This window comes from Perca fluviatilis, chromosome 22 (genome assembly GCF_010015445.1).
Source record: "Perca fluviatilis chromosome 22, GENO_Pfluv_1.0, whole genome shotgun sequence".
NCBI classification, from domain to species: Eukaryota; Metazoa; Chordata; class Actinopteri; order Perciformes; family Percidae; genus Perca; species Perca fluviatilis.
The window spans coordinates 13,084,530-13,100,908 of NC_053133.1; the positions used below are offsets into that span (position 1 = coordinate 13,084,530).

The following is a 16,379-nucleotide window of genomic DNA, read 5'->3' on the forward strand; positions in this document are numbered from 1 at the left end:
TTCCATTTCTATCTAACTTCCATTTACTTTATTGGTCCTCGCCTCGGCGCTCTGCTCTCTGCCCCTGTCTCTCATCTTTCTCATCCAGGCAGCTGACAGATATAATAAGTCTGACTGCTCTCCTCCCTTCTGTTGCTTCACCCCTTTTTCCCACCTCAGCCTCCTCTTCTCCGTCTTACTCATGCTCTTTCCTTCCCTCGAGAACTACGCAGTCAGCAGCAGAAATAGCTGACAGCTCATTGCAGGGTGATGCAGTTTTGTGTGAGTCTGTGCGTTTATGCAGGTTGTTGTGTGCAGTAAGGCTTGATTATACATGTCTGCAGCTCTTTCCATGCATTTACGCATGTGTTTGTGTGCGTTCCTAAATAGGAATTACGGACAAAAATCTGCTGCTGTTATTAACCTCTTAACCTGTCATGGATGTTTAATGAAATACATAAAACAACAATACATTAAATAGGATGCTTGGCACTGGTGTATCCATCTAGTTGACGGTCTGATATACAGCATGTATGCGGTGGAACTGAGCACTGTGTCTTTTTGCTTCAGTGTTGAATAGCAGAACTTTGTAGTTATAATTCAGCACAATATACACATTGAATTTTTCCTTGTGAATTTTTGCTGCTGAAAAAAAGACTAATGGTATTCTTTTTGTATGAGCAGGACTGTGACATGTTGTCATTTTCCTGACCTTATAATGCACTCTTGCCATCTGTTTGGTAGTTTCATGTGCACAACTTGGTCTAGTGAAGCCATTCAAGTTAGTTATATTGCAAGAATGAACATTAACCATCTTAGACATTCATTTTGTCCCTCTATGTGTGAAAGTACGGTTTAATTTTTTTTCTTCTTCTTTCTTTGCTCAGATGCAGAGTTCCCTTTCAATGAGGAGAGAGTGATTCCTGATGGAGTCAACAGAGACTCAGCCATCATTGGAGGTAAAGAATGTCAATTCTGAAAGCAGTTGCCATATCACATTTAAATCAAGGTTTTTGTCCCACCAACAATCTAACCCCCAAAAATATTCAGTTTACTATCATATATGACCAAAGAAAAAGCAACCGATCCTCACATTTCAGAAGCTGGGACCAAGAAATGTTTGGGTTTTTTTGGTTATAACTTGACTCAAACAGTTTATCTGATGTATTTTCTGTCAACCGACAAATTAATTAATCAACTAATTGTTTCAGCATTGTTTTGAAAGTTGGTCAGTTGGTCAACAAAGCAAAGCACTAGCATTGAAAATACACAATAACGCCTGTTTTTGTGCACATGATGTCTGTGTCCTCTGCAGGTGTCATTGCGGTGGTGATCTTCACCATCTTATGTACTCTGGTGTTCCTGATCCGCTACATGTTCCGTCACAAAGGCACCTACCACACCAACGAGGCCAAGGGCAGCGGGGAGTCCGCCGGAGAATCGGCAGACACAGCCATCATCGGCACCGACAACCCAGAAACCATCGACGAATCAAAGAAGGAGTGGTTCATCTAACGGCCAGTGGCGGGACTTTGAGCGTGGAAGTGATGCGTAAGACCACCAGGTGCCACAGAGATGGAGGAGGTTTAATTCAATGACCAATCCCGGGAGAGATGGAAGGAAAGGCCATTCAATAGGACAATAATCTCCCAGAGAGGGCGGGGATGTGGGAAGGAAAATCTTTGTTTTTTTCTTTGTTTATGTTTTTTATATATCCAGAGTATTAGAAAGAGAAGAGGGACAGTTATGCAGCGGAGCACGGCTGTAAGAGACTGTACATGTACATACTAACCGGTTTGTCCTTATTTGTATCGTGCTTGGGAGTTTTCAGGAGTTCTTTGAATACTGTATATGACAAATAATTATACTTACTGGGTCGTATGATAGCACAGATTTATTGCCAGTCTCTCTGTTGCATTTTGATTTTATTTTTTAACAAAAATCTTTTATCAAAAATGATCAAATCAACATGCCAAACCCTTCTTCTTCTTTTTTTAATCAGACTGTAGTTGCCCCAGTCTGTCAACGCTCATATCCGTCAGATGACATGCCACTTATACTGTGGTAATATAGAGTCCAATATGGATGCCAAAACTCACTTTGTAAATACAATATTTTTTCTTTTTCTCCAAAAGATTTATTCAGAGTCCAGTACATAAACACTAATGAGAAATGTCAGATCTATATTACAACAATATCATATGTCTGTCCATTACATTATATATATATATATATATATATATATATATATATATATATATATATATATATATGTATTAAATATAGAGTTTTATGTTAAAATCTTATGACATTCGATTGTATGGGACATTCCTTTCTGAGGAAGAGCAGAGAGGGGTTTCTCAGAGCATGATGGGAAATCATGACACTCCATGGTTGGTTTAGCTCAGCAGCATGGCAGCTTTCTTTTCATTTGGAATGGGTGAAACCATGAGCCTTTACTCATTCAGACTTTAGCAATCTGTTTGTTTCTTTGCCAAACACTTGAGTCTTATGTCATGTACCGATTGGCTCAGATTTTTGCGTTAAATGTTTTGACTTTGAGTTGAGGATTTTTTACATCTTAAACTGATATTAGCTGTGGGTTTGCAGTGTGTACATGCATCTGTGTGTATATGTGTAGGTCAGATGAATATTACTTGTTATTTTGAACAAAAGGAGTGCCAGAAAGGACAGTTAAGACAGTCACACGGATGAGATCGAACAACTTGTCTGACACTTAATGAGTTCTAATGATGCACTAAACACCATACACTAAGTGGTTGAAGCAGCATAAAACACAAAAAATCATTGAACCCTAATATTTGTACAAAATCTGGGAAAGGTTAAGATGAGGATTGGCTTTTTAGTCTGTTGTGTGCCTTCAAGGTGTTGAGCTATTGCGCCTTGCCCCAGACCAATTAACACAAACTTATTATAATAACTTGCTGCTGCTGCTGCTGCATGAATTCTTAGTAATCACAGTTTTCAAATGTCTTTATATTCCTGATTTGAGTGCTGCTGTGTTCAATTAACCATGAATCTCAGTCAAAGCTTGGTTTTGAATTCCGAATGCTTGGATGAGTTTCTCTCAAATCAAGTCTGACATTTCCAGGCATAGCTGTGTAGGTTCTTATGCAGCAGCAGAACAAAGGTACATTGGCATGTAGGAGAGCTGCACGCTATACAATACACGAGAGGTTTACGCCTACCCTCTGTGACGCACATACACACGCAAACATGCATGTTCGATAGAGCACGAGTCAAGGTTCTTCATTCATTTACAAGATTTCAGAATGAGGAGGCTGCTGCTTTGTCAACAATGAATTGAGCTTTACTCTAACAGTGCCACTGTTGTCCAACATACAAGATGTACAATGTATATTTTTTCTAATCATGTTGTTTTTCCTGTCATTGTTGCGTGTGTTTACCTTACTGTAGCATTTACAGAACATTGTGTTCCAGTTAAAACCAGCTGCCAACTTTGTTATTTAGTTGTGAATTTGCTTTCTGTGTGTCTGTTTAGTCAAATTGCTGTCAGGACACCCTGTTACATGAATGATTTTGTACATCATTGTCACCTCATGGTTGAGTGCTAACTGTAGATCACTTCATCAGAGACATTAGGAAAGCTGGTGAACTCAGCCTGCCTTCTACCGCATCCGCGGCCTCAAGGAAGACTTTCTCTGTACACAAACATCACACCCATTAGGGAAACCCGGTGACTTGTCCTTTTTTTTATATAATTATATTACTCAGAATATACATAAAAACGCACACATGCCCTTGATATGTGGTTTGAACGTAACGATGATAATGGATTATCAGCTCCAACAGACATAACCCATATGTTTTGCTTTCAGTTCTATTAAGTTAAATAAAGAGTGTTTGATCTTTAATATCTAATAGTCTTTTTCTATGCAATGCTTTCATGTCGACATGTAGATATCTTCAGATTAGCATTATGGATTACAGCATTATGGAGCACATGTCACATGAGGGGTAAAAGCCATTCATGGGACATCTTGGACTCTATAGGCCTACCATGAAATGATTATGACATCAGGCCTTTAAATCTGACTCGTGACCTACAGCTACATGTCACCACTCACCATCCCACTTGCTCCATTTCACCCCTGAACAGTATACTGGCCCCTTCACTAAGTGCTGTGAAATATAAAGATAATTAAGAATCTTAGAGATGCAGTAAATAATTAATTTTGAAGGATGACTCTAAGACAATTCCCATAGCTCCCAACCTGTCGCTAATGTGAAAAATATGGCACAATTGTGATTCGTGTAGATCTGAAGAGTTTTTTTTCAGTTTCTAATAAAAAGTCTTCAGATGCTGCAGATTGAAATGAGTTAACGAGCGTGAAGTGAAAAAAAAAGAATGACACTGAGTCAGAGGGAATTTAACACCATGACGCATCATTTGTAATAGGTCACTTAATAAAGCATTTTTAGCTAAACTGCCAGAACTTAATATCAGTACTTGCTCCATATATCACATGTTGAGAGAAATTACAATATCTATGTCTTGCCCTCTTAAACCCATTGGAAGCATACATTTTTAAATTTGTATTTTATGGACTGCTCACTTTTTCAGGCTCATACCTTTAGCTTTATTGACATGATGCTATTGTCATTGGTTTAAAATGATCATTCCAATATAATGTAAAGGTCTGTCTGAGACAGGTGATTGGCTGCCCCCTTGTGGTCAGATAGTGCAGCTTCTTTCACACATGCGAGAATAACAGCATTCAGTGTAATTTAATGCAACTTTTTTTTATCCCTGTAAGGCTAATTACTTGCAGCAGATCACAGCCAGATGAACAGATACCAACACAATAGATAAGATAAGAAAGAAAGAAATAAAAGTGTTAATCACAAAACTAAGAAACAAGCAAAGGTACGTTTTAAGAATATTGGAATTGGTATGAATAAATTAATGAGGCTGTGCAGTACAAGGCATTCAAAAGAGGGCATAAAGCACATAAAGTAACGATTAGTTTTACAGCCAGGTAGAGCATAACGTTTTAGCAACGTCCTGAAGGCAACAATGAGAATTCAACTGCTGTGATGTGCTCTGGTAGGTTGTGCTATTTGATTTCTTTGGATTTGTCACTCACACAAATGAGACTCCAGTAATCTTTACACAGAGCGTGAAACAGGCCTATCTACACACTGTTCATCAGCTGCTGTTTTAGCCTTGCACGCAATGTCAGACTCATGACGATGACAGTCTTCTCGTCTTCTTCCTTGCCAATACCTATGGCCAAAACCTGGCGCCTACATTACCCACAATGCAACTCCCGGTCGGCGATTCAGGTGTGTTATGTAGTAGCGGCTAATGTAGCTAGCTAGATCAACTAGAGATGAGGAGCGTAGGCCTTCTACACATGTCTGGTAAGTTTACTCCTTTCTAACTCCACACACCCAGATTTTTGTCATGTTCAAACTTGTAGTCTTCAGCCCTAACCGACGTGATTTTGCAAGCTCTATCAGGAGCCACACAATTAGGCTATTATTATTATTATTATTGTTGTTGTTGTTGTTGTTGTTGTTGTTGTGAGAGGGTCTACAGTCCATCTGCACAGGAAGTGTAAAGGCTTAGGCTATCATCCAGTTCTAGTACTATAATATCAACCCTATAATCAGTTTGTACGTTTAAAAAGCTGCCCAGTCTAACTTCTGTGGATCTAGTTTGATGCCTGTTATTCATCCAAAAGGGGGCAGTGAGACATAATGCCTAATTTACAGTACTGATACCTGATACTGACATTCAGAAGTTCACAGCATTTATTTTTTTAAAGATTTTTTGGGCATTTTTAAGCCTTTATTTGTATAGGACAGCTTAGACGTGAAAGGGGAGAGAGAGGGGGGAATGATATGCAGCAAAGGGCCACAAGTCGGAGTCAAACCTGCGACCGCTGCGTCGAGGAATAAACCTTTATGTATGGGTGCCTGCTCTACCAGGTGAGCTAACCAGGGTCCCCCCAGTTCACAGCATTTCTAATGCTGTTTTTCTACTATAAAGGAATCATTCTGAACACTGAAACATTTGTTTAGTTTTGACTGGCTTTGAGTTTATTTTGAACAAAAGATATAAAAAGAGCATTACAGCAGAAAATCAGCAGTTACAAAAGAAGCGCTTGTCCAAAAGGTAAACTAGCAGCTTTCACAGTTTAATATATTCCATCCCTTTGTTTCACCATCAGCCCTTTGTTGTTCCACTCTGAAGTTACAGTTAATTCGCGAGTTGGGGGGAATGAGGCCTGAACTAGGATCAGGATTGGTCTTTGGTAGGCAGCAGGGATTATGCTTAAATTTCATTCATCTCAGGTTTAGCTTTGTGATGATGCAGACATCACAATGAGGGGGGAAAGGAAGACTCTTGTGAGATGAAAGCCTGGCACTTCACAGAGCGAGAGATGAAGGATGGAAGGAAGCAGGGGACGCTTCAGACCTCGGGACACTCAGCTGTAACAACACACATAGGGCGGCCAGTGAGAGTTCAGAAACCGTTCAAATGCATTTATATTAAAGTCTTCAGTTTTCTGTATAAATGACATACCATTTTGAGGCAGGATGGCGATGTTGTCAGCGAGAATGCCAGTATCCAGGGAGAACTGTGTGAACTTCTGCTGCAGGGCAGCACTGGCCTCAGTAGTGCGACCTGCAAACACAGAATGAGATACTTTATCCTTCACCAAATCCTGAATCCACCAATTCAACATACAATGGCTTTCCCCCAGGGACACAGCACCGGCTGCTGTGGTGTGACTGATCCAGACTTACTGTAAAGCTTGTTGAGGACCTCAGACACTCCGTCCTTTGTCTTGATAGTGTGGACCAAAGCGTACTCATTGTACAGAACATCAACAATGCGCATGTCGTTGTCATTGTTCCAAACTGTTAAAAACCAAAAATAGATAGGTCAGACTGTTGAACCTTTGTGTTTGTGTCTCTCGTACGTGAGTTAGTGTGCTCTCTACTCACCCTGGCTGTGGAAGGTGAAGCGTCCAGGAGTGTCGGTTTTCTTAGCCAGGTGAGTCATTCTCCAGCAGGTACCATCAGCACTAAAAGAAAGACAAAAGAAGTCAGTTTATTTGTAATTTTTTTTTGTCTACAGTAGAATTATCTGGATGTTTTGATTTGAAGGAATAATCACATAGCAAACACTTACTTCAGGTTGGCATAAGAGAGGTCCAGGTCTCCTCCAGCAGTTGGCACTATAACGGCAGTGCCCATCTTCATCCCTGCCTTGTGGTTCACAAACCACGGAGCGTTAGTGGCAAAGCCAACCACGTACCACTTGCCTGCCATCTAAAAAGACAGACACAAGGGGAAATAAAGGGTGATAAATGTTTTTCTCACAGAATCAATCAAAACAAAAACACTTTAGGTCATGTAAACTGCAGCACATGTATCACACAACTCCTATCTTCCATAAAAAAAACTATTCTTAAAAGTTAGTTTTGCTCAATTAAGCGATTGCATTAAACATGTCAACCAACCACAGATACTGATAACTCTCCCTTTCTCTTTTCCCTGTTGATTTTTGGAATATCAGCAGTCAATATGTCTTGCAGTAGTAATACTTCTGCCTCTCTCTTACCTTCTGCAGGTCGAAGTCTTGCACAGGCGGGATGTCGGCGCAGGCAGCCAGTACACACATCAGGGCGGCCAGCATCCTCAGCAGTGTGTTCCTCATGGCTTCTCCTTTGTGTTCTGGTCTTCTTCAGCAGTGAGTGAAGTATCAGGAAGAGTTAAAGAAAAAGGCAAGTGGAGGCTCCTTATATCCTGCAGAGTCCTGCTCCCCATCACCTCCCCCTTCTTTTGTCCCCTCCCCCTTCCCACTGCTATCTTTTGCATTACAAAAGCTTTTTGGCTTTCACTCACTGGCATGCAAATCGCTGTGGTTACACAACTGGCACGTGTGGATGCAAGAGGGGGAGGTGATGAGGGAAGAATGAGGAAAGAAAGAAAAGAAAAAGGGAGAGTGGGTACATAATAGGGTTCTTTCAACACCCTTCCCTTTCTCCCTCCTCCATCACAAATGCTCAGGCATGCCTGGACTATCAAAACAGCTGTTTTGTAAGAGTGCAAATTTCTTAGCCATATGGCACCTGAAAGCTTCAAATAAACAAACCACGTACACAACTAGTTGATGAGCTAACACAATCCTTAGTATCTAGATATAATAATAAACTAAATGTAGTAAATATACATCATCTTGCAGCAAATTGCATTGCCAGATATATTGAGACTGTGATATTTAAGCCGTCACTGAGAACCTTTTTTTTTACTATTTTTCATAAAAAGCTCTGCCAGTGTTGCTCACAATGATTTGATTGTTCTTTGCAGTTCATTTAATAGTTTCATAAACCTTTGAAACATTAATGAATTAAGGGAGATGCCTTTTTAAGTTTTGTAACAAAGACAGTGAGTACCGTAGAAGAGTTGGAAAAACTGTCCTTTTGTTAGACATTAAATGTTGCATCTGCTTTATGTGGTAAATACTGGTAAGATCCCCTAAATCCATCACTGTTTTTTGTATTATCTACATTGTGTAATATGTAATGTGCTGATCAGCTGTAAATTCTATGCAAAAATGTTTTGATGGCCTTATCAGAGTTCCATAAGAGATGAGACAATCGGCTGGTTATGTAACACAGACATGCAGACACAGAGGTGCCGGCAGGAGCTCGGGGCAGTGTTAAACATGTTTGGTAACCTAGTTTTGTAACCAAACTCTTTCAACCCTTTTGGGCTCCACATCTGGGCTACATTAACTCACACCCCCCACTCTTTTGTGTCCTCAGCCCCCCTCTCTCAACCCCCCATACATACAGACACACACTCTGAAAGTTAATTCTCAGTATAAAACAATGGCATGAAATTAACATGATAATAACTTGTGCATGAGAATGGTGTCTCGGGCACAGAATCAGCTGGTGGAAGATAAGGGCCAGTGTGGAATTGTTTTCCGACTGAAAGCATTTGACAAAAACTTGATTGTGCTCCATTTTGTTTTATTTAGCTCTAACTGGCAACATTGAAACTTGACAGTTTTACAATTTTAAGAACTCGGTGCAGTCTTTCAACAACCTAAATTATGCAATATTCAGTTATTCGTGTGAGAACTGCCGAACACTGCAAGGCTTGATCTGTCCGTTGCACAGCTCTGCCTCCTCAGCATGTGGGGACACAGTCTGTATAACAAAACATGAGAGATTAAATTACATAGAATCTGTGCTACTGTTTTAATTGGGGAGTGGAGTTTGGATAACATGTTGTTGACAAAGTTTTAATAACTGAACCTAAACACGTGCACAGCCAGCAGGAGAAAACATCAGGTCATTTATTTCCTTAAAGCTCTTCTTAACCAGCAGCTTATTGAAATAATTTTGTCACATCTGCAACATTTTGACATTTTGTTGAGGTACTATGAATTATACCATTGCATGCCAGGAAAGGGGATCCATGTTGGCTGTGTGTTTACAAAAATACAAGTTCTTGCAGGGATTTTCCATTAATTCTTTACCCCAAATCACACTCATATAAACTGGCAGTAAATGCACTGGTTATACATTTGAATGACACGTTTACATTTAAAATTGTAAGAAAATATCTACCTCTGAATAGCTTGTACAAAATCAATAATAAAGCAAGTCAATTCACAATATACCTCATCAACAGCAGCACAATTTTATCAATGCCATTAACGGATCAGATTCAAATCACTTAATTCAGATACAATTACTGTACTGTAATCTCTCTCGTTGGCATTGCTGCAGAAACATGTCTACAGCTTAGACACATAATAATAACAGAGCAATACACACATATTACAAAGGAGCAGAGCAAGAAAATGCATATTTTGTCATTCGGCACACAGCAGAACTGCAGCTGTGAAGGTGAAAGGATGATTTAGATGTAATGCACTGAGCCCGTGAACCATCAGTTACACTGAATAGGATGAAATAAGTCTGGAGCACTTCAGAGCATGGACACCATTCTGAATGTACTGCAGTGTGCAATGACCTGTAAAAATACTCAATATACTGTACCTTAAGCCTGCGAGTTACACTGACCGCTAAAGAACTGACAATCATTTGATTTTTCCAAAAATCCTTTCTTGTTTGAAAGTGCCATTTTAAACGTGTCGGCAGGTCATTGTGACTAAATAAAAAGCTGTATTTGCAAAATTTGTCAGCAGAATTCTGGCTATCTCTTATGTTTACACATTTAACTTACTGATTACATGGTCCTTGTCCACATTACCACAGTGACCTAGAAAGAAAAAGTACAAATAGTTATTTAAAAGCAGCTGAGGAGGCAGGTGTCTGACTATATCTTACATCATTAATGCAATATGTTTAAAAAATACTGTAGATCGGTTCAAACCCGATTCTCAGCTCTTGTTGCTTATTATACCACCTTACATTTCTCATTGCAGTTGCCAACATAGTTTATTTGATTTTATTTTTCAGGTGGACGTGGACGTACTGTAGTTGGGGAAGGGGAAGAGGTAGGCCAGTCCCAAACCCTGTTTTTCAGCAAGCTGCTCAAACTTGGTCAACATCGGCTCTGACAGATTGTCTACGGACCTGACTGCATACAGAGCACAAAAACAAACATGACATTACAAATGCACTTTAAAAAACAAACAAACAAAAAAAAAAACATACAGTCCAGTCTTAATTTACCAGAGTAAAATAAGATCAGAACTACCACCTGGCTTTTAGATCTGAAATACCAAACCAAGGCGTCATGGCTGAGGAACCCACCATAGAGTTTCATGGTGATCTTGCCCATTTTCTGGTAGTACATGATAGCATAGGAGTTGTAGTCCGTCTCCCCGATCGCTATCTCAGTGTTCAGCTCAGGTCGAGTTCCTGGTGGAAACAACAGAGAGCATGGTAGGATAAGGGATGCTGCAATACAATATAGTTTATATCAATTATGATTAGTAAAGAAGGAGCTGACCTTTAAGTGTTAGCTTGCCAGTGGTCGGTGTTAGATCATATACCTGTAATATCTCCCAACAATGGTGATCACTGGTGAGAGAAGAGTTTGTGTTTGGTGAGACGTTTGATGAAACATTCGGTAAAAATGGGAATCATGGTTAACCACCATTTCTTTAAAACCTTTGAAAACCCTTATAGACTTTCATATTATATACTGTATATTTTATATAGCCTACGTTGTTTGATAATGTGACCACAGGTCTCAGATTGAATTACCTATCTAACGTTACATGAGAAAAGGACACGAACAAAAACTGTTTTCCTCTGCGTGGGCCAAAAAGGATTTATAAAGCTCAAATCAAGCCCTACAAAAACTAGACACACTTGTTCCATTTCATTGTGTATTGTACTCTCTTTCTGCAAACGCCTGGTCAGGATGAGCTAAAAGTATATATATATATATTTTACAGGTCTATGATCTAACACCGATATATATATATATATATATATATATATATATATATATATTTTTTTTTTTTTAAGGGATCAGGCAAAGCTGATGGATTTGACTGTTTTGCCTCCTTCCTGTTTTTGAGGAAACACATATAATCAAACACATGTGGTTGAGACATGAAGTGCAGAATGAGAAAGGAGAAAGATTTGTTGTATTTTTGCCCCCTCTGCCGATCAGTCAAGTTACTGAGGAGTAACAGTGATGTAGATCAGATGTAAGCACAGTGTGCTTATGTAGGTGGTGCTACTTACTGTCGTGTTTTAGTGCTGACATACAGTGTTTGGTCAGAGGCAGAGGAAAGTGTGAGGTTCATGAGTGTAGGCTCCACCTTGGTTCCATGAGTCATCAGGTAAGAGCATTTGGAGGCAGTGTTTATCAGGTACCATATCCCTGCCATCTGCAACACATGCAAGCAATACCACGCAACAGAGACACAGGAAAAATAAGCAAGTTTTTTTTTTTTTTTTTTACGATATCTCCTAAGTTGTTTTTTACATTTCTTGTTATCAAATGATCATGTAAACTTTTTTTTGTTGCCCTATTTTCACCAGGGTCAGATGAACTCAAATTAAATATTTAGGGTAACATAAATTTTCTCTGTTGTATTAATGGAAATTACACATCTGCTCTGAATCAAATGTCCTGTTTTATTATCTGTTGTTATGCTTAAATTCTACTTCACTGAAAACCCCCCTTATTGCTTAAAACACCATATTGACACAATTACACAAGCATGTCCACATTGGCAGCCCCCACACTAATCCATAAACAGGCAGACCTTCATGTTTGAGGCTCTGAAAAAAACACATCATTTTTTTTCTTTTTAGCATGGGTACTTAGATGGACGTTTGAGGTTGTGGTCAACCTCCAGAAGTAGCATTTACATCTCATCTGTTTTAGTATAATTTTACATTTAACAATATAAGATTTGGACAAAAACCTGCTACATTAGTCAATAGGTGGCAAGTGTTCAAAATGGTCCTTGCGTCACAATGTTTGGTTCCCCGATGTTCTCCTCAAAGCAATAACAGCTCTTTTGGTTATTTTGTTGTGGTAATTAGTCATGATTTCCACTGATTAGTTTTTCCATCCTATTCATTTATGTTATTGAGCAATTATGGTACAAACAAGTGAGAAACAGAGTCACAATGTCTGTGTGCAAGGTCAGGTAACAGCACAGTGAACTTTTGACTATTTTGCTCTCAGACTGCGGGTATGACATATTACATACCCGAGGGCCAATTTGGGGACGTCTTTGAATCATTTATAATCCTGTAATTGTCTCCACCTGTTGAAAGCCCAACCGAGTATAACTCGCATTATCGTTGTCTTTCACTTTCCTTTTCCCTATTATCTTTTAGTTTTTCTTTGTTTAATTTCCTTATTTTTTAGTGATGGTCCTGCCCCAGTATCAGCCATAACTAAAACGGATAACTTCTAAAATAACATCATAAATAAATGTCTATATAAACCCATCTCCTGCTTCCTTTTACCTGGCTCCGCTGGCATACGCTAACACTGGCTATACCGGTGTTAAAAAGAAATCTGTGACCCATCAGAATGTGTTACTGTAGCACCGCTAAATACCTGCCACAAATTATTCTGTGACTTTGCGGGGAAAATCTGACCCGGGCAGAGGCCTTTCTAAAAACTATATAAAAATGGCGTTCTTTTCACTGTTAGTCTTGTTTGCTGTTACAGGTCATTTAAGACCATTGTATGAAAATGACAGAGCTTTAGAAACATTAAAAAGTTACATATAGTCACTTTAAAGTATCAAAAGTAAAAGTACTTGTTCTACAGGAAAATGGCCCTTGACTGACATATTACTATACAGAATACTACATAAAAAGTAATGTAAGAGATCAGGAGCCAAAAAGCTTGGAAACCACTGGTTTAATCTTAAACAATATATTGTATTTTATAAGCCTATCATGTGTTTTATATAAAATGTTAAGTAACTAAAGTTATCTAATAAATAGAGTGGAGTAAAGTACAATATTTCCCTCTGAATTATAGTAGAGTAGATGTATAAAGTAGCAGCAAATGGAAAATACACAAGTAAAGTACAAGTACCTCAAAATGATAACATATTTAAATGAGTAAATGTACATAGTTACTTTCCACCACTGATAATAACAACTTCTCTCTATTCATTGCAGCCTGTTCATGAATCCTTTTCCAGCCTTGTCACAGTTCAACTTTAAATGGAAGTTAATAATGGTCACTTTATGCCCAAACTGTATGCCGGACTCTCTACCTATCTAGTTCTGTAGCTTGATTTAGAGGCTCCAATCACAAACATCGGATAACAACAAAACTCTTTAACTTAGAAATTATTTCAAAAAACGTCACTTAATGCACAAACATACATTCAGTAGTGTATATACCGTACTGTTTTTACCTGTTGTATGTCTATGTTCTGTGCAGCTGGAGTCAAGTCAATAGGGTCGACCTTTGGCTTCTTGGGAGGTCGTTTTTGGGGTCTCGGTCGACTCTTGGCCCCCCCTACAGCCTCAGTGGAACCCCACAGACACACACACATCAACACCGCCACTGCCAACATGCAATGCCATACTCCAGCCATCCTACCACTTGCAATAATACACACAAGAATCAGTCCTCCTCTTTTATAGGGTTGCTCAGGTTCTTGTATTCAGTTTTTTCCCCCTTCCTTTAGTATTGGATTTTCTGTCCCCTCTGTCTGCTGTCTACTCTTCCCAATCTGCTTTACTTAAACACAGAAAAAAATGCATAAACAGACAGAGAGCAGGGGGCAAACAATGTTTAAAGGAATGGCTTTTTAGTTAAATATTAACTTGATTTACTGGCAGAGATGAGGCCATACTGCAGTGGGGGTATTGGAAGGGGGCAGCAATACATTCTCATTAAATACTGACTTTAAAATCTTAATAAAATCTGCTGTTAGGAAGGCATAAACAAAGATTCACACAAAATTTAAACATGTAAATATCTGTCAAAGTATACACTCTATATACTGTCACGTTCACCTACCTCAGATTTATAAGCAACCGGTTATATTAAAAATTCTTAATTCTTTCAAGCACCATTTGCACTTTTGCATTGCCCTATTGTATTCCTGTCTACAATCCCCATAGAGCTGTTTGTTTACGTGTGTGTGTATGTATATATGTGTATGCATGTATGTATAAGTACACTTTTTTATGCATACTTAAATCTCTACATAGTAGTCAAATGTTTGTTTACTTCATTGTCCTTGTTTTTAGCCCCTATTTCTGTGCATGTACTTTGAGAGCAACAATAGGCCAGGGTCAAATTCCCTGTATGTGTTCATATTTGATTGGCCATTAAAGCTGATTCAGATACAGTAACAAACCAAATGTGCATTTATTGAAAAATGATCATTTAACTTTGCATGTTTCCTAACACAGACAAAACATTTTCATCTGTAAATGTGGCCCTAGACTGAAAAACACACGAAGCAGCAATGTCGTAACTTTGTGTGTTTTTGCAATCTCTACAGAAAAAGAAGTCTTCTTAATTCAGGCCCAGTGTATTTTGACATTTTCAGACATGAAGACATTCATAGGCTACATTCAGTTTGAAAACAAAATTATCAACTCAACAAAAATTTGTGAATATTAAAACACAATTAATACAGTGACCTGTTTTGTGGAAGTATGTTTTTCACTGAAGGTGCTGGGGTCTCATTTATAAATGTGGCGTACGCACAAAATGCGGCTGAAAATGTGCGTACGGCATGCAAAGGTTGTGATTTAATAAAAAACAAACTTGACACGAGAAGAAACTTCTTCTTAATGTTTAATCGCCACTGTCTCACCGTCACATTGTCCGCTACGGAGCGCAGGAGGAGGAGATGGCCCAACTGCATGGAATACAGGATAGCATCAAATACCCTAGCATTAGATAACTGCAGAACACAGTGTAAATAACTAAATATATTTCTTTAAAATTGTGCATATATCATCAAATGTCAAAGTCTGGAAATACAGCCGTTAAGCTCTCGCGCAATCGTTACACTTAATGTCCTCGTTATCGGTCCAAACTTTAATATCATTCATAACAAAACCTGCATGAAGAAAAGTGTGTTTGCCTATTAGACTTAAGTCTTTAAATTGTACCTTGGGGTGAGGGATACCACTAGTTAATGCTGTGATTTTGGCAAGGTGTTAACAATCACAAATTGTAAACATATAAAATACTGCGGTGACCCTCGTGCGCAATGCGGCATGATGGCACTGCTGGCCCTGCAGGAGGACTACGCCAATGGAAGAAACGGGAGGAGACTTCAGGGATCATGACGATGACTGGCAAATATGCCGATTTAAATTCCCTAAAGCTGCGCTCTTGGATCTATGTACTGAATTGGGTCCAGTAGAGAGTGCAACGCGCCGGAACCGTGCCATTCCGGTCCATCCCGGTCCATCCCGGTCCATCCCGGTCCAAAAACAGGTCCTCACCACTCTGGGAGCCACGGCTGTTTCCAGAGGGAAATGGCAGACAGCTAAGGGTTTTATATAAATATTATATATGTATAATCTTCAACTTTATCGCTAAGGCTTGTTTGTATATAATATAAAGTTCTGTTAAATCTTATCATATAGGTCTGGTATATCGAAGCTGTCCCCGAGTTCCGTTTTGGAAGGTATTATCAATATACTGTAGGTAGTCTAGTAGAACAGGCCGGAATTATAATTCAATTTGCAGCAATTCCCAAGCGTCTGAGAAGCTTTTTTGCTTTTTCCCTGCCAGTCGTCATGGCTCGGCGTAAAGAACAACTGCCAGGCCATTGACAAACTGATCAGCATTCATGACTATTTATGGTTAAAAATGGGCATGTACAGGGCGGGATAAGAGGCTGATTCACGTACGTACACTTGTGGGTAATCTGTGATTCATAAAGGGAACAT

The 16,379-nt window shown here is 39.1% G+C and overlaps 3 protein-coding genes across 4 annotated transcripts in view; 1 reads left to right on the forward strand and 2 right to left on the reverse strand.

Moving 5' to 3' along the window:
• cntnap2a (contactin associated protein 2a) overlaps window positions 1-4,337 on the forward strand; it is a 404,761-nt gene extending 400,424 nt beyond the window's left edge. For both annotated transcript variants that reach the window (XM_039790455.1, XM_039790456.1), the window contains 2 exons: window positions 867-938; window positions 1,295-4,337. In XM_039790455.1, coding sequence (XP_039646389.1) covers window positions 867-938; window positions 1,295-1,494 — 272 coding nt within the window. In that variant the 3' untranslated portion in view covers window positions 1,495-4,337. The remainder of the gene's footprint in view (window positions 1-866; window positions 939-1,294) is intronic.
• Window positions 4,338-6,039: 1,702 nt separating this feature from the next.
• Window positions 6,040-7,758, reverse strand: LOC120552384 (lipocalin-like). The gene is made up of 6 exons (XM_039790408.1): window positions 7,598-7,758; window positions 7,166-7,305; window positions 6,979-7,058; window positions 6,778-6,891; window positions 6,554-6,655; window positions 6,040-6,459 (listed from the first exon to the last, which is right to left on the reverse strand). Exons 1-6 carry the CDS (start codon window positions 7,691-7,693, stop codon window positions 6,440-6,442), a joined length of 552 nt encoding a protein of 183 aa, XP_039646342.1. The 5' UTR covers window positions 7,694-7,758; the 3' UTR covers window positions 6,040-6,439.
• Window positions 7,759-8,997: 1,239 nt separating this feature from the next.
• Window positions 8,998-14,199, reverse strand: c8g (complement component 8, gamma polypeptide). Its single transcript, XM_039790409.1, has 7 exons — window positions 13,871-14,199; window positions 11,718-11,863; window positions 10,972-11,042; window positions 10,773-10,880; window positions 10,492-10,596; window positions 10,240-10,275; window positions 8,998-9,194 (listed from the first exon to the last, which is right to left on the reverse strand). Exons 1-7 carry the CDS (start codon window positions 14,051-14,053, stop codon window positions 9,175-9,177), a joined length of 669 nt encoding a protein of 222 aa, XP_039646343.1. The 5' UTR covers window positions 14,054-14,199; the 3' UTR covers window positions 8,998-9,174.
• Between the last annotated feature and the right edge of the window lie 2,180 nt (window positions 14,200-16,379).